Source organism: Eutrigla gurnardus, assembly GCF_963514095.1.
Source record: "Eutrigla gurnardus genome assembly, chromosome: 20".
Taxonomy (NCBI): Eukaryota; Metazoa; Chordata; class Actinopteri; order Perciformes; family Triglidae; genus Eutrigla; species Eutrigla gurnardus.
The window spans coordinates 5,644,094-5,668,697 of NC_139931.1; the positions used below are offsets into that span (position 1 = coordinate 5,644,094).

At 41.9% G+C, this 24,604-nt stretch overlaps 3 protein-coding genes across 4 annotated transcripts; 1 reads left to right on the plus strand and 2 right to left on the minus strand.

The window, feature by feature from the left end:
- Positions 1 to 594: 594 nt before the first annotated feature.
- cramp1 (cramped chromatin regulator homolog 1) lies at positions 595 to 13,507 on the plus strand. 2 transcript variants are annotated; one of them, XM_084037416.1, is made up of 20 exons: positions 595 to 709; positions 2,498 to 2,874; positions 4,575 to 4,777; positions 4,894 to 5,047; positions 5,523 to 5,606; positions 5,794 to 5,842; positions 6,218 to 6,303; positions 6,927 to 7,050; positions 7,502 to 7,583; positions 7,942 to 8,886; positions 9,146 to 9,323; positions 9,549 to 9,721; positions 9,822 to 9,896; positions 10,296 to 10,377; positions 10,657 to 10,767; positions 11,089 to 11,246; positions 11,735 to 11,921; positions 12,167 to 12,334; positions 12,781 to 12,926; positions 13,324 to 13,507. In XM_084037416.1, the coding sequence occupies exons 2-20, from the start codon at positions 2,499 to 2,501 to the stop codon at positions 13,435 to 13,437; spliced, it is 3,495 nt and encodes a 1,164-aa protein (XP_083893542.1). In that variant the 5' UTR covers positions 595 to 709; position 2,498; the 3' UTR covers positions 13,438 to 13,507. The 2 variants fall into 2 exon arrangements, with proteins under 2 accessions (XP_083893542.1, XP_083893541.1); XM_084037415.1 differs by lacking the exon at positions 595 to 709 and adding an exon at positions 1,939 to 2,115.
- A 123-nt stretch (positions 13,508 to 13,630) lies between these two features.
- dhrs7b (dehydrogenase/reductase (SDR family) member 7B) lies at positions 13,631 to 18,392 on the minus strand. The gene is made up of 7 exons (XM_084037417.1): positions 18,263 to 18,392; positions 17,640 to 17,827; positions 17,327 to 17,445; positions 16,875 to 17,085; positions 16,574 to 16,666; positions 16,334 to 16,486; positions 13,631 to 16,079 (listed from the first exon to the last, which is right to left on the minus strand). Exons 2-7 carry the CDS (start codon positions 17,791 to 17,793, stop codon positions 15,874 to 15,876), a joined length of 936 nt encoding a protein of 311 aa, XP_083893543.1. The 5' UTR covers positions 17,794 to 17,827; positions 18,263 to 18,392; the 3' UTR covers positions 13,631 to 15,873.
- Positions 18,393 to 20,759: 2,367 nt separating this feature from the next.
- On the minus strand, positions 20,760 to 23,476 carry tmem11 (transmembrane protein 11). Its single transcript, XM_084037078.1, has 2 exons — positions 23,354 to 23,476; positions 20,760 to 21,944 (listed from the first exon to the last, which is right to left on the minus strand). Exons 1-2 carry the CDS (start codon positions 23,398 to 23,400, stop codon positions 21,428 to 21,430), a joined length of 564 nt encoding a protein of 187 aa, XP_083893204.1. The 5' UTR covers positions 23,401 to 23,476; the 3' UTR covers positions 20,760 to 21,427.
- Between the last annotated feature and the right edge of the window lie 1,128 nt (positions 23,477 to 24,604).

Consider the following 24,604-nt stretch of genomic DNA (forward strand, 5'->3'; position numbering starts at 1 on the left):
ACTGTCTTTTGTGTATCATCTATACACGCATACAAATCCGTGCACTAGCCTCGATGTATGACGCTTAGTGGCACCGGGTCTAAACAAGAGTACAAATGCTGTTGAATTAAAAGCACTTTGTAGAAGATTTATTTCTAAGCAAGCGTGTTAACCATGCTTGTCATACTTGTATTGATTCCGCTTAGGGGGGTGATAATCGGCGTACGCCAGAACTGAATTTAAGGGCACCCTCTGTGTTCCGCCTATCGATTTGACCGTCAAAATGTCAATCATTTTGTGGGCGGAACTTATTTTATAGCGCCAACAACCTCCACTGCAGTGACACGGTGTCGTTTTAAATAACGCTTAATCACTGAGCAAAAAACGTCAGATTATTGAAGAGTCAAACTGGCTCTTAAATTTAAAAAACATATATCGGGGAGCATATACGACGTGACAGGAAGAGAATGGCAATTGGTCCAGCGGCGTTGTTTCCCTCACTAACGCTTGGCGGAGCCGTACGTCAATCAAATTCTAACCGTCTTCCTCGTGCATTCCCGGCCAACCGTAGGGTTTGTTTTCGAGTTGTAGTGGGCGTGTCCAAACGCGTGTACAAGCGAACCGCAGGAACTCTCCTTCGGTAACAAGCAACAAGCTGGACGGCTGCCGTCAACTAGCAATGCTAGCCCGTGTTTCGATTAATAAAACCACCGACAGGCTTTCACTTCAGGTAATTCCTAAACTTTGACAAGTCTTGTGCATCTAAAAAACTGGCTTTGTGTGGAATGACCGTTATGTTACAAGCAGCATTAGCAACATTGGGGCTTGTTTGACTGCCATAGCGTTAGCTAGCCAACAAGCAGCTATGCTAGGTACCACGTTATGTATGGGGACCACCCTTGCTTGTGTTAAATACAGTTTATTGCAACCAAGTTGGCGGCAACTGTTAGTATAAATAACGTTAAATATTTCCACGGTGTACTTCTAGAGTGATGTCAACCTTCTAGTTTCTTGCCAGAACTGTGGTGAGACTAACGTTACTATAACGACCAGGCTGTTAGAACTGGAACACTGCAAGGGCAATTTGTAATTCTGTGAAATCAGTGTGATGTTGGAAGATGTTGGATTAAACTGAAATGGGTTTTTTTTGGGGCGTTGAGTGTAAGTTAAATTATAGTTACATAAATCTACTGCCAATTCGTTGAAGTTGTAAGATGCAGAAGAGCTCAAGTATATTTGGACTAACTTCTCTGGTAGTTTATGGCTCTCACTGCTGTTATACTTTGTGGCTGATGGAATACGAGTTTTTTTGCATTTAGATGACACAAACCATGAATTTAAAGGCTGTGTGGGGAGGTAGAAAGGGGAACGTCCCGAGTCATTTTCATTTTCATGCTCAAGCTGCTTATGTCAAGTTCATATTCCTTTGTATATATTTCTCTTGCTGTCATCCCTTTGTGCTGCCACACTCCTGATTATTCCAAAATAAGTAGATTAATGGTTAACACACACAAAATCCCAATATTTTAAATATTGGGATGTTTGCACATAACACTGTTTTATACATGTAATACAACCGGTCTTACTATGAATAAACCCACGTAAACCCAGGTCCTGAGTTTGACATATGACTAAGTATTTGTATGAGGCGATAGTAATGATAGTAATGCAATAGAGCACTGTGACAGAACAATACAATTGCACAACATATATTAAATAAATTGTTTTGCAGACATAATTTCTGCAGGCGATGGTGACGTAGTGACAAGCAAAGTCCACTCGCGCACAGGTTAATAAAGCTATCTATGCTTATCAATTCCGATGAGCTCAACTGACGTATGCTACGGTAAAGTCTTCCCCGTCGCATGCAGTGAATGTCGCTATTTTTGTCAGTGTTTTTACAGCTTTATTTCTTGTTGAAAAAGAAGCATTGAGTAATGTTGTTGCCGATAGAAAACAGTTGAACTGCGCAGAGAGTTCAGCTCAGTCGAAGCAGGAGCAAGGAGAGGGCAGAAAGCGGAGAGATCGGTCTCGGTTTTATTATGCTCACTTTGATCAGTATTTGCCAATATAACCGGTCGGACTGATGGTGAAGAGAAAGAAGACGTCGCCTGCTAGCGAAGACCACGAAAATGGGTAAAAATATGTTTTAAATAAACACTTTATTTAGAGGTCGAATGCACCGACGGGGTTCGTTGTCGTTTCTGCAGGGCGCTAAACTGAAAAGCGCTCGCATTTGAATTTAGTTGAAATTCAACCTAAAATATTGGCCATTCGAGCCGATAGACACTTGGTAAACTACCGCCGCCAGTTACCAAACTGTTTTGGTTGTTGAATATAATTTATCTCAAGACGTTAAATGCATATATTTGGTGTTGTTTTGTCGGGACTGGAGAGGGGATTTGAAACAAACAGCGGCGGCCATGTTGAGAGACAGTGAACGTCGTCTTTAGAAGTTAATTTTGAACACCGCTTTGCTCCTAATGTGACATATTTTCCTTGAATGTGTTTTTGGCAGCATGACACTGGGCTCCAGGGAGGGGATCGGTGTCGATGGGAGGAGGAATCCGTCCAGAAAGCCCGAAGGTTGCGACGAGGAGGAGAGCGGAGAGCAGGCGACCGAGGAGCGCAGTACAAAGGGAGACGACGGAGTGGAAATTCTTAATCCATCAACCACGGCTCTCAGCCCCGGTTCAGCTCCGGTTCTCCCCGCCTCTCCGCCGAACCGAGCCGGACTCAGCTCAACCCAGCAGTCCCAGACCTCGTCGGAGCCCGCCCCTCCGTGTCACGACCAGCATCATTTTCTCCGATCGAGCGTTCGACCTCCGAGCAAACGGATCCGGAAGGATTCGGTCGGCTCGACCATCAATGGACACGGCGGGGCGAAATCGAAAGGTACTGGACGTTAACGAGCTCCGAGAAAAGTGTGGATAGGTGGGATTAGCAGGGGGGTCTGCCCTCAGATGTCACCGTGTTTACAGTTTGTTCACCGGCGATGTGGCTAAAGTGATGCTGGTAGTTGTTGTGCTGCCCCCCGGGCCACTGGCTGGCTTGTACTGGGGCTATACATTTAAGGCTGCTCCAACCCAAGTTACAATAGCTGTCAAATCTGTGAACCGTTTCTGTAAAAGAAAGCATGGAGTCACACAGATCTGATTTACTTTCAGTTATAATTCCTTTGAAACTTGTTGTTATTGATTTAAAAACATGACACTATCAAGTCAGCATAGAAAAAAAATACATCAGTTTGTATTTGTTTCAAATTGGAAATGATGAAAGCATCATTTTACGAAGTTGCTTACACCTTTATTACTATTTTTTTTATTTAGTCAGGAAATAGTAAAACAACAGCAATAGAATTAATTCACTTTTTGTAATTAAATAATAACATGTCAAATGTATCCATACATGTCAGCATAAGCAATAGTGATGCAAATAACATGCCATAGTGGTCGCTGACGCTGCCATTGGAGAACTGAGATAGTAATTGTAAGAGTGTCCAAACAGACAACTAAAGATAGAGGTAATTTACGGCTTTCAGGCTTTACAGACTTAAACACACCAAAACATTTGCCTTGTCAAAAGCTGATTACAAATAATGATGAACACTTCATAAAAACGCCAAAGAAAGACGAGGCAGTGGGTTGGGTCAGGAGCATTAATGCTCAGTGTGTTTGAAACTTACAGCTACTGAGGTGGCTTCTTTTAATGTGAAAGCCGCAAAACATTTCCTTGCTCAAGGATTTTGTTTTGTTTTTTTTCTCTCTCAGATTTAGCGAGTAACTATAACCGACTAGTTTTTGCTGTATAACTATGCTGCTTTGCAATGGCAGTGTCAATTTTCTCATAAAAAACATGGACTCAGACAGAATACTGGACCAAGACATAATATTTCAAATGTAATAATGAGTCTGTGGGATCTGACAGACATGACTAGTGGATTTCTTTAATGGTTGTTGGAAAGAGAAAGGGTCTGGTTGTTTCATCAAATTTATATTTAGTTTGCCTTGGTGTCAAACGGTTGACCAAGGAAGCCTTCTTATTTTTATATGATGCTATATTGGTGCACAGCTATTTGAAAGAGACACATCTAGCTTAGTGTCTATGACCCACACAAACATTTGTATTTGTAAACGAACACCCACTTTTGCTCAAAATCTGAATTTGTCTTAAAATAGTGCAGTGCTGCAACAGCAACTGCCTCCCTGCTTTTGTTGTGTTGTGCTGTGCTCTGCTCTGGGGTAAACTCAGCCATTGGGGCCCATCAGGATTTGGTTTTGGACTTGTGTACTGTGGACCTGGCTGTAGGGACTGATCGCTTTTCCATCCTCCTTGCCAGAGCTGAACCACAGAAGGGGAAGCTCTGCAGGTTGTGCAGTGTAATAGCAGGGGTGTCTTTTGTCTGCATGCATTTTTACATCTCACAAAACCACAAACTACTATTTTTCTTTCCATGGCATACGGAACTTCCAGGCGGTGAACCGAAACATTTGACATTTTTTACTCTGATGTTGAAGTTGTGAAGAAGTGTTTTTTTTTTTTCCCTGAATGTTTCATGACTGATGTATTTGGTGCCTCCTGTTTCTGTATCACAGGGGCAGAGAATGGCTCTTCCTCCCAAGGGACAGTGGGACAGTCGGGACCTGTGGCTGGCTCCACAGGGGGAGTGTCAAAGACCTCTAAGGGCCAAGGTTCTGCTGAGAAGGAGGAGCAAGCTGGTAACCAGAAGAGGGCCCGTCGGCAGTGGGAGTCTTGGAGCACAGAGGACAAAAACAGCTTTTTTGAGGGGCTCTATGAGGTAAAGGGCAGAACCAAGTAGATTGTCATATGTCAAAACACAACTCAACTTAAATGTAAAGTGTTGCCATTGATTGTTGACATCTTATACTCATCTGTAACCACTGTGGTTTCCAGCATGGAAAGGATTTTGAGGCCATTCAGAACAACATTGCAATGAAGTACAAGAAAAGAGGCAAGCCAGCCAACATGGTAAAGAACAAGGAGCAGGTTCGCCACTTCTACTACCGGACCTGGCACAAGATCTCCAAACACATTGACTTTGCAAATGGTGAGCTGCCCTTTTATCTTTTTCACCGAAACACAGGTGGGGTCTTTCTGGGACTCAGTGAAGGTTGCAGGGTAGAACAGCATACTTTTTTTGTTTTTATACTATTAATGTACAACCTACACCACCTCATCTTGTTTCACTACTGTTATGTCTATTAGAAATGTTAGAAAAGTTACTACGGCAGTCGCTCACATGTCCGGAGGTAGAAAGGAGCTTATATTATTCACTCCATATGTCATGATTCATTTATTATCGCAGGACAATGTCTTTTCAACAATTCATCAGTGATGTTTCTACAGCATTTTGTTAGCATATGTTTTAACATGTTAAAAAACCTTGCTAGATACATTTGAGTCCCTCTGCACTACAAATAGCCCTGTGTGATACTGTTGTGTTATCTTTATGTAGCATACGCATGCCTCCTGCATTGCCTTTTACAGCACCGTTGTGACTTGTGCCACCTTTTCTTTCTCAGTTTACTCCAGAGTGCTGAAGAAATCCTCTCAAGAACTGTACGGCCTCATCTGCTATGCCGAGCTCCGCAAAAAAGTCGGAGGGTGTAAGTGAAGGCTGTTGTGTTTAAATGCATGCCTTTTTTTTTTTAAAGTTGTTTTGTGTGCGAGTGTTTTTCTTCTGATAGTTTGGAACACAAGGGATGTAATTAAACGCTTCAGCCTCCCTGTCATGGGGGACAGCTGCTCCTGTGGGACAATCTCGTAAACAGCTCTGTGTTTTGTCTTCGACAGTAATGGATGATAAGAACGTGTCAAAGCTGAACGAACTAATCCAACAAGGGTAAGTCAGTTGAAAACTTGGGGGAAATAAATGCATTGCCCACACACACTGCTTTTACATTTTTATGTTAAATAAAACAGGTTGTGTTACATACATGCACACATATGGGATTGTCAAGTACACGGTTTTTCATTTTAAGTTCGATATCACGTCACAGATAGGCTTACACCCTCAGTATCCGGTCATGGTGACATAGACCAAATACAAGAAATTTGCATTAGCAGCAGGAACTCTTATCATAAGTAGACGGCTCATATCAATGACTGACACTAAATGGAAATATTGTATGTTACAATACTGAATGACTACTGTGTTTATAATGCTGTTTACTACAGTACTTGTACAGTTGTTCAGCTGTTCTTTATGTTTGACCAGGGCCACCACTGTGCGCTCCAAAGGGAGGAACTTGCGAATCAAAGCACCCATGTGTCGAGCGCTGAAGAAACTTTGTGACCCAGATGGTGAGCATGTGATTCACAGACCGCACATACATACAGAGTAAACAAACACAAGTGCTGCAAATACAAACCACGGTGATGATGAGACACAGGGTTTTGTGGGGGCGGGGTTTTGGCAATAACAATGGCAGCGTGTGGGCTAGTGGTGTTTCCATGGTAACACCGTGGGAGCAAACTGAGGAGGAGGAGGAGGAGGAGAGAGATGATGGAGATGACTAGTCTGACTGACTGACTGACATCTGCCCTTCTGTTCAAAAACAGCCATTCACCAAACTTAGAGAAAACATTTGCTTTAACCAAGGATGGGAAATAAGCATCCCACCATGCATTAAACATCATTCTCATGTGATTATTATTTTTAGTGGTGTATCAGAGTTTTGCAAAATAATCTTGGCAAACATTCAAGTCTGCAAGAGAACATACATTTAACACAGTTTTTTCATCAGCTGTATTGTAATGCTCATGTAATACTTTTGTGGCTCTTAAGGTTCAGCATTTATGACTTCATACTTTCACAAAATCCCTGTGACTGGATGCCAGCTCTTGCTCTTTAAAAACACCTACTTTTTCTTTAAGAGATCTTTGTGTTTCTCATTCAGTCTCACTGTGTCTTTGTGTCCTTGCAGGAGTAAGTGATGAGGAGGACCAGAAGCCAGTGCGTCTACCCCTAAAGGTGGCAGTGGAGCTCCAGCCACGCAGTAACCACTCCTGGGCCCGCGTTCAGAGTCTTGCCCACAACCCTCGCCTCAGGTCAGGCATGCCTCTTAACTAATGTCTTAGAGGAGTTGATTACCAACAAACACAATCACACAAGTAATTGTTTACAGGATCTATTTTCCAACAACACAGCTCAATAATGCAATGCCTTTTGGCAAAAAAAGTTTTTAGATGTTGGGATTTTGCATGAATGTATCATCAAGCAGTTTTGTAAATGATGTACGTTTGCAACTGAAGCCCCATAAGACTATAACATGACTATAACTATAACATGAGATTAATCAGAAAAATATTGAAAAACTTGTGAAAAATGGCAGCATAAGTCCTCGGTATAATGTATAGTATAATTTTAGTTGCTGATCAACGGTCGATTTGTAAGTGAATCTGTTCTCATATGTGTATTAGTATAGTGTGGGGCCTAAAAGTTATATATATGTCATGAGCATAAAAATGTATATGCTTTTTTTTCTCTTTTCCAACCCAGGATGGTGGTGGAGCTCCACAGGAAAGTCTCCAGTCTGATTGAGTATCTGAAACAGAAGTGGGCGTACCATGACCAGCGGATTGTATCCTTGAAAACATTATAGCGTTATGTATGTGTATGATTTTTTTAGATCAGTATTGATTGAATTTCAGCTAGAAAAATGGTTGCACAGAGTTCGAGAGCGCAAATCTGGGATGCAAAGTCGTCAAGGGACAGTGGAGCAAGTTTTAAAATGGATTGTGTATGCGACGATACACACAAAATACAATTTTAAATCAGGTTGGTCAGTTGATCATAGCACACTACAGCATAATTTGTTTTATAATGTTTGGCATGTGAATTGTAGCAGTGATATTGAACTTCAGTTGTAAACATTTGTGTACTGTAAATATGCCTATTTCTGTCAGTTATGTCCGAGTCCTTGACACTTGATGCTTCAGCTTAAGAGTCTCATGGAGAGGGAGGCTCTGGAGAGCGGCCAATCCAGCACATCTTCTCCCAGCACATCCCAGCAGGACGAGCTCTTTCTTTACCCTGCTGAGAGCAGCACTTTGACCACACTGCCTGGTGTGGCACGTGTTGTTCACTCCAAGGCCTCCTGCACTGTACACTGGCTAGAAAGTGGCAAGAACCGACTTAATGCCAAGGAATTGCCAGCTGCTCAGATTCTGGGTATACACACGGCTCCGCCACTTCGGACTGGCACTAAATCTGGACGGGGAGGCGCCGCTGCTGCTGGTGCTTCAGTGACTGTATTGAGTGATAGTCGACGGACTGAGACTCTTAACTCTGAGCCTTCACAAGACTGTTCCGCAAAGGTAGAGGAGAAGAAACCTCCGCCTGTTTCTGTCCCTGCTTCCTCTCAGCAGACTGTGGCTCCGAGGGAAGAGGGGCCTGGGATGGGACCCTCCGAAGGGGGAAAGACCTGTACGGGTTTGGAGGCCAATAGTGGTTTAACAGTGACCAAAATCCTGGAGAACTTGTGTAGTGGTGCAGAAAGCTCATTGGAGCAATGCAATGAGGAGCAGAACACCAGCAGCTCTTCACCAGAGGCCAACCAGACTCCCCTAGCCAAACCTCCGGTGACTGGCTCAGAGGAGGTGATGTTGCAGGGCTCTGCACCAGCAGCCAAAGAACGTGCTGTTGAGCAGATCAGAGGGGAGGGCTGGAGCGGCCGTGATGCAGAGAACGTCACCCTGGCTGAGCTCTACCTGATGTTTGGGAAGCCTGGCAAGCTGCAGCTGGAGTATGAGTGGCAACCTATAACAGCTTTCAACAACCAAGAAAATGGACAAGCCGTGGCACAGCTCAAGCCCTACAGGACACACCGCGTTTTGCGCTGCCTGCTCAAGCTGGTTGCCACTGAGGTCAATCCTAAACCTTTGGTAGGGGTTAACTGTCACTTCTTCCAGTGTTGTTGCAGGTTGCCAGATGCCCATTTCATCTTTTATACAAAACTTCTGAATGCCATAATTATTTGTAAAGAAGTGTAATAGTCAAACCTTTTTAAGAGGTTGAAAACTTTTTTGTCCGCTGAAATTTTGTACTGGGAATTGGTTGTGGATCGCTTTGCGCCACCCTTTAAACACTACAAATGTTCATGTAGAGCAGCAGATGGTGTCAATAATGTGTCTTCTCCTCCAGGCTCCAGAGCTGTGCTCCACAGTTCCATCACCGCTCAAGACCCATCAAGAGGAGCAAAACCAGGCCCTTACACCTCCAGGGAAGGGTCCAATAGCAGGTGTTCGCAGCCCCAACTGTGGCCGGCAGCAGGCCTCTGCCCGAGGGGCCCGGTTACACCTGCCAACTACTGGAGTCTCAGGTATTTGTGGGTCCCTCTCACTAATTCTAAAGCTGTAGCTGTAGCCTTTAGCACAGTTGATACTTGATGATGTTGTACAAATCGTCCCTGCTTCTTAGGTGGTTATTTGAATAAAAATTTTGTGTACTATATTTTAAGAAAGTTGCTCTGTTGGTGGTTTGTTAAGCTATACTTAAATAATTTCCTCCTCACATGACATATCTCACTTATTCCTCCTCTCTTCAGGTGGACGCAACCTCCCCCGCTCTCTGCTGGGGTCGACGGCGGGCAGCGATTCAGAAAGCGGTTTGTTTGCAGTACCCACCACGCTGCCTCCCAACAGTTCGCGGCACAATCGAATGTTTTCCCCCAACAAGGAAGCAGAGCTAGCCCTCAAACAGCAGCTCGACTCCATCAGTGTAAGACTGAGCAATGCAGTATTTTTACACCAATTCAAAGATTAAATCGGTATAACTTCCACATGCTCAAATGTTAATATACTTTGTTTTTTCTTAACAGATGCAGTCAGATCTTTTCCTTTCGAGACAGAGAAAACCTCGAAACAGACAACTCCGGAAACCACTTGTCGTTCAGGTAAGAGAAGAACAGAAAGGTGTTTTACTTTATTTATTCTGTAGTGTTGCAACAAACAACACGCCTCTCTTGCTTTGTACAGTAGTGTAAACTGTCCTTTTGTAATGCCTTAAATACAAATATGGCCCATTAGAGGACTGTGATGAATAATATGGAGAAAACAATGTTGATACAGGTGTTGAAGATGTAGCAAAAAAATTCTATTTGTATTTTAAATATTCAGTTTGTGTACAAAATGATGCAAAAGACTACACTGAGAGAGTGTACACACTCCAAATAGTTGGCAATGGTGAAGTTTGGTTTGGGAAGGCGTTAAGTAATTGTAAGGTAATTGTATTGTCATGTCTTTTATATTGTTTCTCTGTGAATTTAGTTCAATTGCTTCTGTCTCGTCCACAGCGAACACTCCTACCCCGAACAACAGGAGATACTCCTCAGCATGTCTGCTCCTTCTCCATCCTCTCCAACTCCTCTGCCACAGGTACTCTTCAGACATCATGATTCTACTGTACAATTTGTTGTCAGCAGGAGACAGACATTTTTAAAATTTTCCCCTATTGTATGGCATAAGCAGTTCTTTTACACTACGTCATACTTGTGTTCTTGAAAATAGATCCTTGAATAGGCATTTTTAGGTGTAACTGTTGGTAATGGAATCTGCTAGTGTTCTCTTTGTACATAACAATGACAAATGTCATTTCATGTTTCAACAACAACTCTGCTAATCTCTTGCTCATTCACTTCCTGTTTCTTCCCTCAGGAACTGGATCTTTCCGGCCAATCCACACACGTCTGGCTCCTTCCTCCCGCCCCCTCCTGTCCAAAGCTTCCCCTGCAGCGTCCAGCTCTGCAGCAGCAAGCCAGCTCTCCAGTATGTTCTTCTTTCATTGTTTACTCTATTTTAATTTCTGGATGGAACATCATTCGTGTTGTATGCTTTCAGTTTGAGTTTTTTTTATCATTTAAATAAATTATAAATATTTGTAAATTCTTGTCCTCAGTTAAAAAAATAAGTCTTTTTTTCTTGCTTTGAAATTCTCCTTTTGGGTGTCCTTCACTAAATGGGATCAAAACAAAAGTGATACAGACCTTTTTACATTGCTTACACACAACCACCCGTATTCTAAATACGTATAAGATATGTACTGATGTGATAAATCCCTTGTGTTTTAAAACTGTTAATATGTTTCAGGTGCCATTGACCTGGCAGCTAAATCTGCAGGTATCATCCCTGGCAGCCCCCGTCAGGAGCTGAATTCTCCTGCTGTTGATAATGGCAACCTGCTGACTACCACACCCATTGTTGATGCTGCACCAGACTCTCAACTCCTCCTGCACAATGTCCCAGAGGTCAGCTGCACATACTTACATACACAAACTTTGCTTCACTCGGTATCTACACATTTATTGCATAAATCTACCAAATCGTACCTCTTGATTGGACGTGATGAGAATGATGGATTCAGTGGTTATCACGCCCAGTCACTGAACACCAGATCAGTGCTGGTTGAAGTTGGTATAACCTAAAGGGCTGTGGTGTTTTACAAGCATGATGGCAGAATAACTACTTTATCTTGAGGGTGAAGTAGGTCCACATTTAGAAAGGCCACAGTAAAGTACTGCTAGTTTTCGCAGTTTGCAGTTATTGGTTTAAGACATGATAAGATACTGATTTTGAGTTGGGACCCACAACAGTAAAATATATTTTTGCTGTTTTCTGCAAATTCCCTGCCATTCTATCCAAATCTGGGTAGAAAACACACAAAACCTGCTCTGAAAACCCGTCCGTTGAGGAAATCTGCAGCCCCAATTAAGTGTTGAACTTATTCCTTTCACAGAATGGTCAGCCTCCACCATCTCCTGGAGGGACCGGTGGTGCGGACTCTCTCCTCTCTCCACCCAGCGTAGCCTCTCTCCTGGACATCTCCCTTCCTGGTCCCCCTGAAGATGCCCTAGCCCCCGGAGAAACTCAAACACACATTAGTGATTCCATCATCGAGCTTGCCATCAACTCTGCCCACTATGGTGGGTTTCTATCCTATATCCTAACTTGTACATGGGAACCTAAGGTGGGGTATATTTATTTCTTTAATAAAGACAGATTACAGTCTGGTATAAGCATGGAACACCCTTTCTTTATTGACCGCTTGACAATACACACCATGTTGCATGTAAGACAGTTTGAAATATGATGTCATGTCAGTTCTGAGAGTCTGGCTTACTGAACATTTTGTGTGTAATTAAACGGTTGTTTGCCTGTCCTGCTGCAGGCGAGGAGGCTGCTCTTTCTCCTGCCAAGCTGAGCAACAATGACGGCTCCAAACTGTTGACCTCGTCTCCCTCAGTCAGCCCATCGAGGGGCTGGATCCCGTCGCCCAGCCACGACCCCCAGTGGTACCCCAGTGACTCATCTGACTCCACACTGGGATGCCTCCTCTGTAAGTCTTTTTCCTCTCTTAAATAATGACACACAAGCACACTATTTCCGCTCTGTGTGCTTCCTATCCAAAGACTTGATACCAGAAGTGAAGATTTAACTTAAAAAGCAGACTGTTGAATTGAAAACTTGAAACTACAGACTGCTCCCTTTGTGCCAATGAAAATTAAAATAAGTATTAATATTAAAGAGTTGTTAAATTGAGTGTGAAACAATACATACTAGATTTTATGTCAGACAAATTAATAAAGGACCTAGTGAAGTAACACTTTATTGTAAGTCAGCATTAACAAAGTACTCTTTGTGCCTTCAAATTTGTATTCCCTTATTAATGCACAATGAGACATAGCTGTAGACTTCCTTTTGCAGCGATGTCCCATAAAGAGGACTTTGTTTCCATTCTTCATGTGTGCTGACCCTCTTATTCACTGTCTCTTTTCCTTCCAGCCAGCATGGTCTCTCCTGATAAGGGGAAGCGGACCACCCTAACCCCCTCTGGCCCCTCCAGCGGCACGGCTTTACTTGGTCCAAGTCTCCTGGACTGCAACTCCCATGATTCCTTTCAGTCCCGTGGCCTTCCCGATGTTGCAGAAGTAAGTTGAGACCTTGCTCATTCATGGAAACAATGTTGGTATCGAGTCTTCTCCATATTAGCAATTTAGTATTTTATTCTGTTTTTTTTCAGTCGCACACTGTAGTCTAAAAATTGGCTTCTTATATACTTCAAATAGTTTTTAAAAATAGACTCTTATCGAGAGTTAGATGAAAATATTGAAGCTACTCGCATACATGAAGCTACAGCCGGCTTAGCCCATCAGAAAGATTGTTAACAGGGAAACAGCTAGCCTGGCTTTGGCCAATGGTTACAAAATCCCTCAAACTATTCCTCTAAATTCCAGATAAAAAAAGGATTAAAATCCATTGTAGGTTGTCTTCGCTGCAGTTATCATTACTGTTGTACATTGAAAGCTCTTTGGTTGTTTTTCGCAGATGGACTCTCAGCTTGCTTGTATGATGAGTGAGAGCAGTGTGGACTACATTGCTCGCTTCAATGACCTGGCTCAGGAGCTGGCTGTGACTGAGCCCTCCATCCCACCACCCTGAGGTAGAGAGGACCTGGCTCCAAAGATCCACAGCCATCTGGAGGACACGAGTTTGCTCTGTTGAGACTGTCACATCGCTGTCCCTTCTACGTCGGAGAAAAGACGACCCCCCTCCCCCGTTTGTAAAAGTGCAATAATAACAGTGAATCTTGACCATTGTTCAAAGCGAAGCTTGTTGGTTTCACTGAACTTTCTTTAAGTTGAAATGCCCTTTAAAAACACTTTAGAAAAACAAATGCGTTTACAAAACACAACCTCATGTACAGGAAAATACTATGCCATATCTGAACAAAACATTTTCACTGATCTTTTGTGTCTCTTCCTGCTCTTTGTACGTTTGTTTGTCTTCTACTCTCAGATTAACCCCACAAAATGTGTAAATCCGCCAAAATGTGCAGTTCAGATCCCAACTGGTGGCAAACAGCTGCTTGAATGTAGTAACGTGGCTTCAGTTGGAAAAAGTAGACGACAACCCAGCATGGCAGGTAGACGTGAAAACCTTTGACGCTGCCCTCCGTTTCACATGCTTTTGATCAGTTCAGGTTTTATTGGTTGCATTTTAGGAACATGGCCTGCCAGGCGTGTTTGGAATCAGGCTTGCCATTTCTTATGGCCAAGTGTTACATGGAAAATGGCAGCTTTTGTTGTTTGACTTCATTGCTTTCCTTGAAGTTTATGCTGAAAACACGTTGGACTTTAATGTCCATACCGTCATGCAAATGTATCCCGTTTAATATAGGTTGAGGTGATGTACCGATTGCAGTGGTCTTCAGGATGGTTTGATGTTGCATTAACAGGCTGGCATTTAATTTTGGCCTTATTTTAAACCTTGCACCGGTAGTTGGGAGTATTTCTACTACTACTATAACAAATAACACTGCTCATTTACGTTAGCTCTCTTGCTTGTATCTTGCAGTTCGCGTTGGTGCTAACAAAGAAGTACATCGAGCTGCTTTCAGTCAAGGACCAAACAAAGGCGACATTAGCCTCTAACGTGACTGACCATAGCATTCATTTTTATCGACAGACTGACATTAAAAATGTCATGGGTACCATTCAAAGTTCCCAATAATGTTACACTCCGGTTCAACTCCGCAAGAACGGCCACTCAGACGTTTCTAATTAAATTAAACACTAAAGCCATAGTTCCGACTTGTGTTCTTTAAATCAATAGTAAAACCTGATTGGTTGCGCTCAAAACATTAATTCCCACTTGCCTAGTTCTGATACAATGGCTAATGTCAACATGCTTGGCTTCTAAATTTTGTGTGCAGTAAATGTTCACCATCCCTTTAAGCCCACTCTCTGTGGTGAAGTTAAAAGAAAAACGATGCTTTTAACTGCTTTTCTAATATAATTTCACCATTATGATGCACTGTTGTTCACAGCAAATACCCATGTACCATGTGAAGCCCAGGCTTATTGCATCCAGATTTTCTATGAATTTGTATTAACCAGCATCATCAATATGCAGTATTGTGAACATTTTGTCTCATCAACAAGTTTTCACTTCATTTGAGTGTAATTTGTCAGAGAGCTCTTGTTGTCATTCCACAAACGGGATTTAAAATGTCCGTCTGCTTCAAGCACCTTGAGGGCTTTGACTCTACGATGCAAAAGCTCTGACGTTTATTCATTTCTGAAAAGGCTTCATCTTCTCACACTAGATACAATGAAGATAATTCTTAATAAGGAATAAACAGGAGGTTTGTCTTTGAATCTGCCATGTCTTTTTGTTGAAGGATTTATTTGTATAAAAAAAGTCAATTCCAGTATTCACACGCTTTTGTAAGATAACGTAAATTGTTATTTGGACTATTTATTGTTAACATTTCAGAAAGTGTGGTTTTTGTTTTGTTTAACTTAATAAGAATGAAAAAAACTTTAAAGTTTTCAGTTTGTAAAAGGTGTTTCTATTCTGTGTATAAAGATGGTTATAACAACCTGCTTGTTTGTTGTAATATTGTAAAACGAGTTCAAATGCAGATTTTGACATCATCTGACAGGACGTAAACATGGACTCAAACTGTTGCCTAGAAATGCAATTCCACTGAAACTGTCCATAGGGGTGTGATGTTTAAACTAAACATTGGTTGACCCAAACAGGAAATCAAACTGACCACAAGAAGGTATTTTTCCTGGACAATGATGAGCAGTATTGCCTTCCTCTGTGTATTGAAGCACTTAGTTTTGAGAATCATTTACAGAGGAGGGCTATATGCCATACGGTACAGGTGACCCAGAAATAACATGCTGTACCACATCTCCAAGAAAGACAATCACCATACGTCCTGTTACAACATACAGATTTCTTGTTTGTGTAACTGATGAGCTGCATCTATTCACACCTGTCCATTTGGCTCCATGTGAAGCAGTCACTTTCATGTTTTGGTCCATGTGCCTCTTATGTGCGCTGTGGTCCTCACTGGCGGCTGCATCACTTGTCTTTAGGTTTCTGCTCCTTGCGAGCGCGAGAGGACATGAGTTTGAAGAATAGTGCAGGCCACATTGTGCGGAGGTAAATGGCCAGACTGGGCAGAGGTCCAGCCAAAACAACATCTTTGCTCCTCTGACGGACAGACTTCAGAACAGCCTGAGCCACATCTCTGGGATCTCGACCCATGGCTGTGGTTTTATCCAAAACTGAAAACAGTGTTGCACAAACAAGAAACATGTTGCATCAATGACACAAGAATACAGGAAGTCAACTAATACAGAAAACGGTTTATACGGGTATTGTGTCCCTTCTCTGGTATATCTTCATTTTCTATTCCATTTCAGCTCATTTTTATCTTCTATCTAATATACTTATTTTAGCCCTTTTTTTTAGCTCTTTGTCACACTAACTAATATTATTTGATTGTTTGTGTAAAGACAGACACACTTCACTGTCTCACCTCCATACTTAGAGCCGTCTCCTGTGACAGCGTTGACCGACAGGCTGGTTCGAATGTACCCAGGACTGATTACGGTCACTGGAATCCCATAGTGCTCGATCTCGGCCCGTAAGCAGTCGAAGTAGGCCTGGGTGGCGTGCTTAGAGGCGGCGTCTGACCAAGAAAAGCAGAGTTCATTTACAATCAACTACTTCTCTTAGGTATTTGTTTGCTTTAGTTAAATAAGTAAAGACAACTTACAGGCTGATCTGTAAGGAATGGCTATCTTGCCCTGGACGCTGCTAATGACAACGATGTGGCCACTGCGTCGATGAACCATGGATGGCAGGAGAGCTGTGAAAGAGGAAAGAAGAAAGAAAGTAAGTAATCGTTCTTACTGAAACTGTCCAGCTCGGTTTGTTCTATGTTTATGCATTAAACACTTTTAATACCAGGTAATTTAAATAACATGTCAATGGTTTGGATCCCTCGTGTATTTATAATCTTTTAACTCCGTATCAGGACTACTCAGATCGGGCAACCAAAAGTGCTACTCACTAACCTTGAGTCAGAGCAATGGTCCCAAAGTAATTCGTTTCCATAACATCCCGCTGAACTGAAAGATGGGTGTCCAGTATGTTGCCACGGTAACTGATTCCGGCATTATTGATGAGGACGTCCACTTGTCCGTAACATTTCAGGATCTCCTCTGCAGCTCCGTCCACTGTGTCCGTGTCAGACAAGTCGAAGATAACGGTGCTGGGGGTGTACGTCTAGCGGTTGAACAAAACAGAACTGTTATCATCCGTATCATCTTATAAATCTCAGAGCTTCAATTTATTTTGAGAGACAATAATGAATAAAAGAAGTCATACAGGCATAGAGAACCAGACACAGAGCAGGGGACTGTGGGGACGGTGGTCCAGATCATTAGGGGCTCTAATGGTCTCAGAACATGACACCACTTGGTATTTGTTTGTGTCTGACCATGTGTAAGTTTGTGTGTGTGCACACCTGCTGCCGTGAGCTTGTTGAACTTGCTTTAAGCTCCTGGACCACCTGCTGCAGACGGGCTGCATCACGTCCACACAGCACCAGCCGTGCTCCTGCAGCGTGAAAGACCCGTGCACACTCTACAACACAAAAAACACACCTCTCAGGGTGAATATCAAACCAGGCTGGCATGTTAGCAGCACATGCACCACAACTCTGAAACACTGTACATGATCATACTACTAGCGTAATCAATCTTAACTGCTGCAAATCAATACTTGGTTTATAGATGCATCTACATATAAGCTGAAGAGAAGAAGAAATGGAGGCTGACCTTTCCCCAGTCCAGAGCTGGCCCCTGTGATGACTACCACAGCGTCCTGCAGAGAAGCTCCTGGTCTTAGGCGTTTCAGTATTCGATGAAGCAATAAGATCCCAGCACTAACTAAAACCAGCTGAAGCACTCCTCCTCCCATGATGCGCTCCATGTCTGACAGTCACTGCCTGCTTCACATGAGCCTCCTGTAAACACAAGAACAAACACTTTTGTTAGGAAGTTTTTGCCCCCCAAATGAAACGGTTTATGTGCACACATTTACATACATATGTACAGAAAGGTCACACAACAAAGTCTGTTTAAAACAACATTAACCCCATATATCTAACGGGTGTCAAATGAACCAACACTGCTAATATGCAAAACAGCTACGAATTATACTGAAATTGATATGCTTATATTATATGATAATACTCTGACTGTTTATAAGAGGATAACGATATAAAACAAGTTAATGTATATGTTAAGACCTTTAATAAGTTTAGAATTGAACGTTACTGCACAGACAGGCTCGTTGTGTGCAACTCATAACTAAATGTTTGGGGATTCTAATGCTAACGTTAGCTAGCTTACACGTTGTAATAAAAAACTACATCGGCCTTCATATAGTTAGAGCTCACCTTAACTGCTTTCTTGCTGCACACAACACAGCAGCATCGGAGATAGCACAACTTCCGGGGTCGTCTGACAGGATCTGACGACCGGAAGGTAGTGAACGGCCGGCTATTAGCTGTTAGGAATTATGGGAGTTGAAGTTGGGTAAGCCGAGGGAGCACAAATTGGCGCCGGCCTCTAACTAAACTGTATAGGGGCGCCGTCATCCACAGGCGGCGCCATAAAGTTTTACAGTTGTTGTTAGTACTAGTACTTCTTTTATTGCGCAATATTACATACGACCACAACAAACATAACAGCATAGCAAACCAATTAAATAATGGAGAGGCCTTTTTTTCTGGGTCCCTACCGCCCCCCTCCCCGGCTCGTTACACTCCACCTGCCCTCTAGGGGGAGGGGCGAGGTGAGGTATCTGATTCTGACGTGACCCCAGAAAAGATGGTGATACTTCAGCGTTAAAACGATTAAAGCTCTCTGGCGCCCAGGGAAGGAAAATGGGAAGGAAGAGGAAGAAAGACAGAGGTACAGTAACGTTAATGTGATGACATGAATCGCTTATTGTGTTGGTAGTTATCGTTGTTGGAGCAGTGTTCACTTGCTAGCTTACTTTTGGACGATAGTAAGTTGGTTTGCTAATCAACAAATAGCTAGAGTTGACGTCAGTTAACCGTATTCCCGCCTTAAATACATCCGGGACATTTGGAAAGTTAACGGGCCTATTCAGGTGTTATTTTCACCTGTTGGCTGTGTCATTATTTTATTTAAATCTGGTTAGCCAACGTTTGCCCAGCTTGTAGTAGTCAGTTAAAATGCTATTCGTTTTCCATCCACTATATACGTCATAGTTGTACATCTTTGGTTTATTGTGTTACAGTTTATTCAAGTGTGTTTGTTAAAGTTTTGCAACAGCGTTTAAGTGCAACATTATCAACTTAGCTTTTCCATATCTTTCACTGCACTGCTTCTTTGCACTATGGTTAGACACATCATTTCATTGTAATGACAATAAAGTTGGATCTCATCTAATTGCCATTATTTTATGTCTTGTACTTTGTTTTTTTTTTATTATTAAAATGTAACAACCAATGGTCACATACCGGTATACTACTCTTCTCTCTTCAGATGATGCCTTCTCCCCCAAAGCCAAGCCCAGTGATGGAGTATCAGGTATTATTCATAGTTTGTCTTATGTCACTTGTTTCTTATACGTTTTTTATTTGTGGGTTATTTTCCATCTAAAATCTCAAAGACATGCATGCAGTTTCTGTGTAACTGTATGAAGATTACTGGTGAAATTTACTACAATGAAAGGTAAAATCTTGCCTAGGACACCAAATTGGTCAGGGCTGGGACTGGTCCACCAGACACAAATTAGTTGTACAAACTGGACTTTGTAGGAAAAAATAAGCAGCCGAATAAACCTAGAGCTGTATTTTCTAACTTAAAATATAATACTTTAATACTTCAAACCTGGTTTAGAAATTATTAGGAATGCCTGACCGGTTTCATTTTTTTCATGTTCATGAGACAATAGGCCTAAATTGAAGAGACATCTGCATTTCAGTGATTGTTCTATGTCCCCCTTAACCCTGAACCCTCAGGGACTTAACTGATGTCACCTAGTAAATGGTTGTGAGAGAGGCTGGAAATGGTTAATAGAAATGGGAAGTCACTTGACATTATCTGAAAGTGTGGGTTTTATATTTAACATTTTTTACAGCCTGATTTAAACGTCTTCCAGGCTCTTATCATCCCAGATGAGACGAAATTGTCTTTGATGTTAATGTTTGTGTAAATGTAATTTGCCACACTGCTTCAGTTCTGCTCACCCCATAAAGGTATATGTATGGTGTGAGGAAATATCAATAGAAGGTATTGCATGGTTTGTGTGCATAAATCCAATTATTTTATTCACTTGCAACATGAGTGGAAAATGTAAGCAGTGGGAAGTGTCAATGTTAACAGAAGAGCTGCGCAAAGTGAATCTTCTGTTGTTGTTTAGGTGCTGCTTTTATATACTGTACATGTATTAAACTCAATTTACCTATGCAAGCACAATTTACAGAGTTCAACAAAAGCACCTTGTTTTAAGCCACTTTTTAAAAAAAAAGGTGTAATACGCCTTTTAAATACAATGTTCATGTTGGAAATTGTCGACAACATTTTGTTAAGTCAAGGCAAGACTTTTACATTTTCCTTATAGATTGCTACCAATCACAGCTTTCTGTTGCGCCTAACGATTGATCACAGTACTTACTGAAACTGCTCCAGCTTTCAAACCTTTAAGGGATTTACACAAAGTTATTTAGGAAACTCTTCATTAACAGGTTCTTATTTGCACCAACTAACAAGCACCGTTGGATAAACGTATATAAGAGTGAATTTATAATCTACTGTGCAACTATTATCTGTGGTGTCAAATAATGTCTGTATTTTATGTCAATATAATTCATGTCAATATAATATACAATATTAGAAATGTGACTTTCCAAAAGTGAGTTATTTGTAGTGTTTCAAAAGAGGACATTGAGCCACAGCATTGTCACATAAGATCTTTCTTACACTCTTTTAAACAAGAATATCTACATGAACAAGACAATCTCAAATAAGTTGCAGCTATTTGCTCTTTTCTGGACATCATATAGAATCCATTTAATGAAAAAAGTAAAATAAAATACAGAAAAGTTAGTTTGAAATATCCTAATGTTTAATGAAAGGGTGACGTACTGATCAGCAAGAAAGGGGTACAGTAAAACTACGAAGGAAAGGGGAAATAGCTCGGTACTCAAAACATGTCGGTCCGTTTCAACTGCAATACAATTCAATCCAGAGGAACTGTCGCCGTACCCTTGTGCACTTGCTTGTGTGACAGGTTTTCAGGTGGATGGTGCAAGGGAGGAGGCGCAAGAGTATTACAGAGATAAGTGTGCTGTTGTCACATAAAGAAAATGTAAGGGAAAAACAATTCCTTCTAGTTTTACCTATATCCCTCTGATCAAAGTTCAAAATGGAAGCACCCACCACATGTGTGGAGCTAACTGCTGGCCCTGATCATGACTTCCACTTTCCTTACATCTGGGGGTGGATAGCTTCTGGGGTTTTTTTGTTTCTTTTTTTTTTTTTCTTTTTTACATTTTTCTGTTGGTTCTTAAACCCTCTTCAGAGTGCACTCATACCGCATAGAGTTCGTAGATCTTCTTGGCGCAATATGCCAGGGCAGCCAGTGCTATCGTATTATGGAGTCTCTTTCTGTGGACGTCATCCCTGCGCACCAAAACCACGGGCGTCGAGGAGGTGAGTGTATGCAGGGGCAGCCGCGAGAGTTTTTGGCTGTCGTATTCCACCTGGTACTTGCAGCAGGGGTCAAACTGCCATGAAATCCCGTAGAGGGCAGCACAGGCCACACTGAGGGCGCCAGCCGGCAACGCCACATAGCGCGAGTACTCAACGGGCAGTGAAAGTGGTGTCAGAAGACAAGCAGCGCCTGACAACACGGCCGTCTTGTGCAGGCAGTTGCCCACGGTAATCCACCGGGCCGTTTCATCTCCGATGCGTGTGGGCTCAATGACAATGTATTTATACTGGGCCTCCAGTGCCTGCTCCAACTCATACTCAAACTGGTCCTGTGCATTCTCCCCATTGTAGATCTCATGCACAATGTAGCAGTCTGTCGCCGCCATCACTCCCCTATTCAGAAACAGAAAACATGGCAAGAAACAGTGAGAGAAAGGACAGAGTCTAGAGTAACAAGACTCATTTTTATCAGACCTGTAAGTATTTTGTCTAGAATAACTTATTTTACCCAAATTGTTTCAATTAAAATTCTATATCACAACATATGTGTATACAACTACCATAGCTCAAAGAACATACTTGGTCTAGGTAAAAATAAGAAAATTGCAAACATGTTATGTCCTTCTATTGGAAAATGTCAGTGATGGATTTATTTTTTTATTTCATTTGTTGCAATCAATTACTACTCTATAGCACATAGCAACTACATCAATATTCAATTAAAAACTAATTCCATGACCAATAACTGATGATGTCCAGGATGTATGGTTTGAGTGAGTGAGTGCCAGCATTTTATTTTTCATTATGAAACCCATTTGTATTTTGAAATGTGTCCCATTGAATAACATTGTCATTTTTGCGCCATTCTATTTCACATTTACTCAAACAATTTCATAATCACCAACTAGTTCAAATACTGTCAACAAATTACTAGTTACGAACAGCCCAAAATCTCAAATTGTAAAATATATAATTGCACATAAAACACAATAATTGTGGATCTGTAACCAACAACTTTTAAAAATATTTTATGTTGAACAATACTCCAAGTCCAGTTTCAGCCTAGTTGATTAATCGACTACTATTTCCTGTTGACGACATTTTCTTGTTATCTGTAAATGATCTTGAAATATGACAAACACATGAATGATGCATCTGTTTCAACAACCCGAGGCCTTCCAGTAAATGTTGATGGCAAACAAACCCTAACGACTACCTTGATAGACACCAAGCTAATTCGGCTTTAACTACAGCGGGACATTGGCTACAGGACTATTGGAGACTCGTGGAAATGATTTCAGGATCACACTGCTGGGGACATAATGTACCTGAGCGCGGGTTAGATAACCAACAGCTAACTCGCTCGCATGGTAAAAAAGTTGGATTGGCCAGCGAAGTTGAGGACCGTTTACTTTCAAAACAGGTCGACAAACAGCGGACAACACTGTTGATTCAGTCAGAATTGTGTAGCGTGTGAGCTGTGGCATATCACACCCACGTTCGCACCCACACACGACTAAACACAACTTTTCCCACGGTTAATTGTCTGGTGTGAAATAACCAAAACATCACATGAACTGCTAGTTTGTTTCCTTGCTAACGTCAGCTAGCCGTACCGCTGTACACGTTAGCCCGCTAACGTTAGCTAACCCTGGGATAAAAATCCGACTTTGTCGCGTTGGCAGTTCACTTTGAGTCCCAAACGACATGCATATTCGGGATGTGGCGAATGGTGACATCGACTAAATGCTGTGCCATATTAAAACATTTTCGTATAATAGCTAAGATGTGAAGTAACTGACCTCTCCCTGCTTACTGGGACACCGCGCCTCCTTCCCAGCGACGCCATGTTGGAGATACAGCCGTGATTGCAGTTGACGCATGAGAGCACCCAGCCTTCTGGGTAATGTAGTGTGTTAACGCGGTCGACGTTCCACTACGACTCGAATTTGGACTACTAATCCCATGGTGCTGTAAAACTAGTACCCTTACGTATGTAATAATAGCGCAGAAGTTTGAGAGGTCAGAACATATTCTAAATAAAAATGAGGCAAACACACGGAGGAATGTTTGTTTCAAATATAATACTTTATCTAGTCATTATATTGAAACTTAAGATGCATAAATATCTTATCCTCTTAGATATTTAAATAGTTGTGCAAATAGAATGCATGCATGGGTTATACAATACTGTATATGCAATATATAGGGCCTAGTCTCGTTTTCTGATAGGCTTTGTAGACTCTTGGGTTGGCTACCCATGTTGTGCCCCCCGTGCCCTGTCTGGGCTGGTGGACGTGCTGTAACCTGAAACGCTTTGAATGTAAAAACTAATGGCTACGTTTCGGGAATGTGAGATCAGCTGGAACCAAATGTTCCGCCTGTGACAATTGTCACTGCTTTAAGATTATGGGTGCTAAATGACGCACGGTTGTCGATACAAATTCAATCTTTCAATATTTTCTAATTATGTGTAAATCATGGTTGTTCAGCCTGACATCAGAATCAAACTGATTCAACTGTTGCTCTGTAAGTCATTGATCAGTTAATGTTATTAATCCTTTATGGATATTGCGCCTTATTACATTTTATTAACGTATTTAAAACTAGTATTGAAGGTAGGTGTGTCAACTTGGTCATGTTATTCAGGCAAATTCTTTAATTTAACACTGGTGCAAAGAGCATTTTGTCCCCCTGAGGTCCCAGAAATACTACAGAGGACATGACCTCCTTAGTGGTAGCTCCATCACTTTGAATTACACTGACATTTGGTCATTCAAGAGAACTTTGGACATCAATTGGAGTTGATAGGTAGCATCTTGTGTTTCGTGTTTAAGGGAAGTCAACAGAGCTCCCTCACTTCCCATATTCTGGCTGTCTCAGCTGGGTTTGTTGGTGAACTGCTGTGCTTTTAAAATGGGAGATAAGCAAGCAGAGTTCTTGCCATCTCACCCATTTGAGGAGCGCTCACCCCTGCCTTGCCAACAGCACACAATGTGACAGTGCCGGTAATTCTTGATAGTGTCACTAGATGGCGTCAAGAGTTTGCAAAA

Excerpts from the sequence above, each read along its gene's own strand:
- cramp1 (XM_084037415.1), top strand. The coding sequence starts at position 2,066 with ATGGTGAAGAGAAAGAAGACGTCGCCTGCTAGCGAAGACCACGAAAAT. Across the intron at positions 6,304-6,926 it reads GAAACTTTGTGACCCAGATG|GAGTAAGTGATGAGGAGGAC; the intron begins GTGAGCATGTGA and ends GTGTCCTTGCAG. Across the intron at positions 7,051-7,501 it reads GCCCACAACCCTCGCCTCAG|GATGGTGGTGGAGCTCCACA; the intron begins GTCAGGCATGCC and ends TTTCCAACCCAG.
- tmem11 (XM_084037078.1), bottom strand. The coding sequence starts at position 23,400 with ATGGCGTCGCTGGGAAGGAGGCGCGGTGTCCCAGTAAGCAGGGAGAG. Across the intron at positions 21,945-23,353 it reads GTCCCAGTAAGCAGGGAGAG|GGGAGTGATGGCGGCGACAG; the intron begins GTCAGTTACTTC and ends GTTTCTGAATAG.
- dhrs7b (XM_084037417.1), bottom strand. The coding sequence starts at position 17,793 with ATGGAGCGCATCATGGGAGGAGGAGTGCTTCAGCTGGTTTTAGTTAGT. Across the intron at positions 16,487-16,573 it reads CATTCCTTACAGATCAGCCT|ACGCCGCCTCTAAGCACGCC; the intron begins GTAAGTTGTCTT and ends TTTCTTGGTCAG. Across the intron at positions 16,080-16,333 it reads AGACGGCTCTAAGTATGGAG|TTTTGGATAAAACCACAGCC; the intron begins GTGAGACAGTGA and ends CACTGTTTTCAG.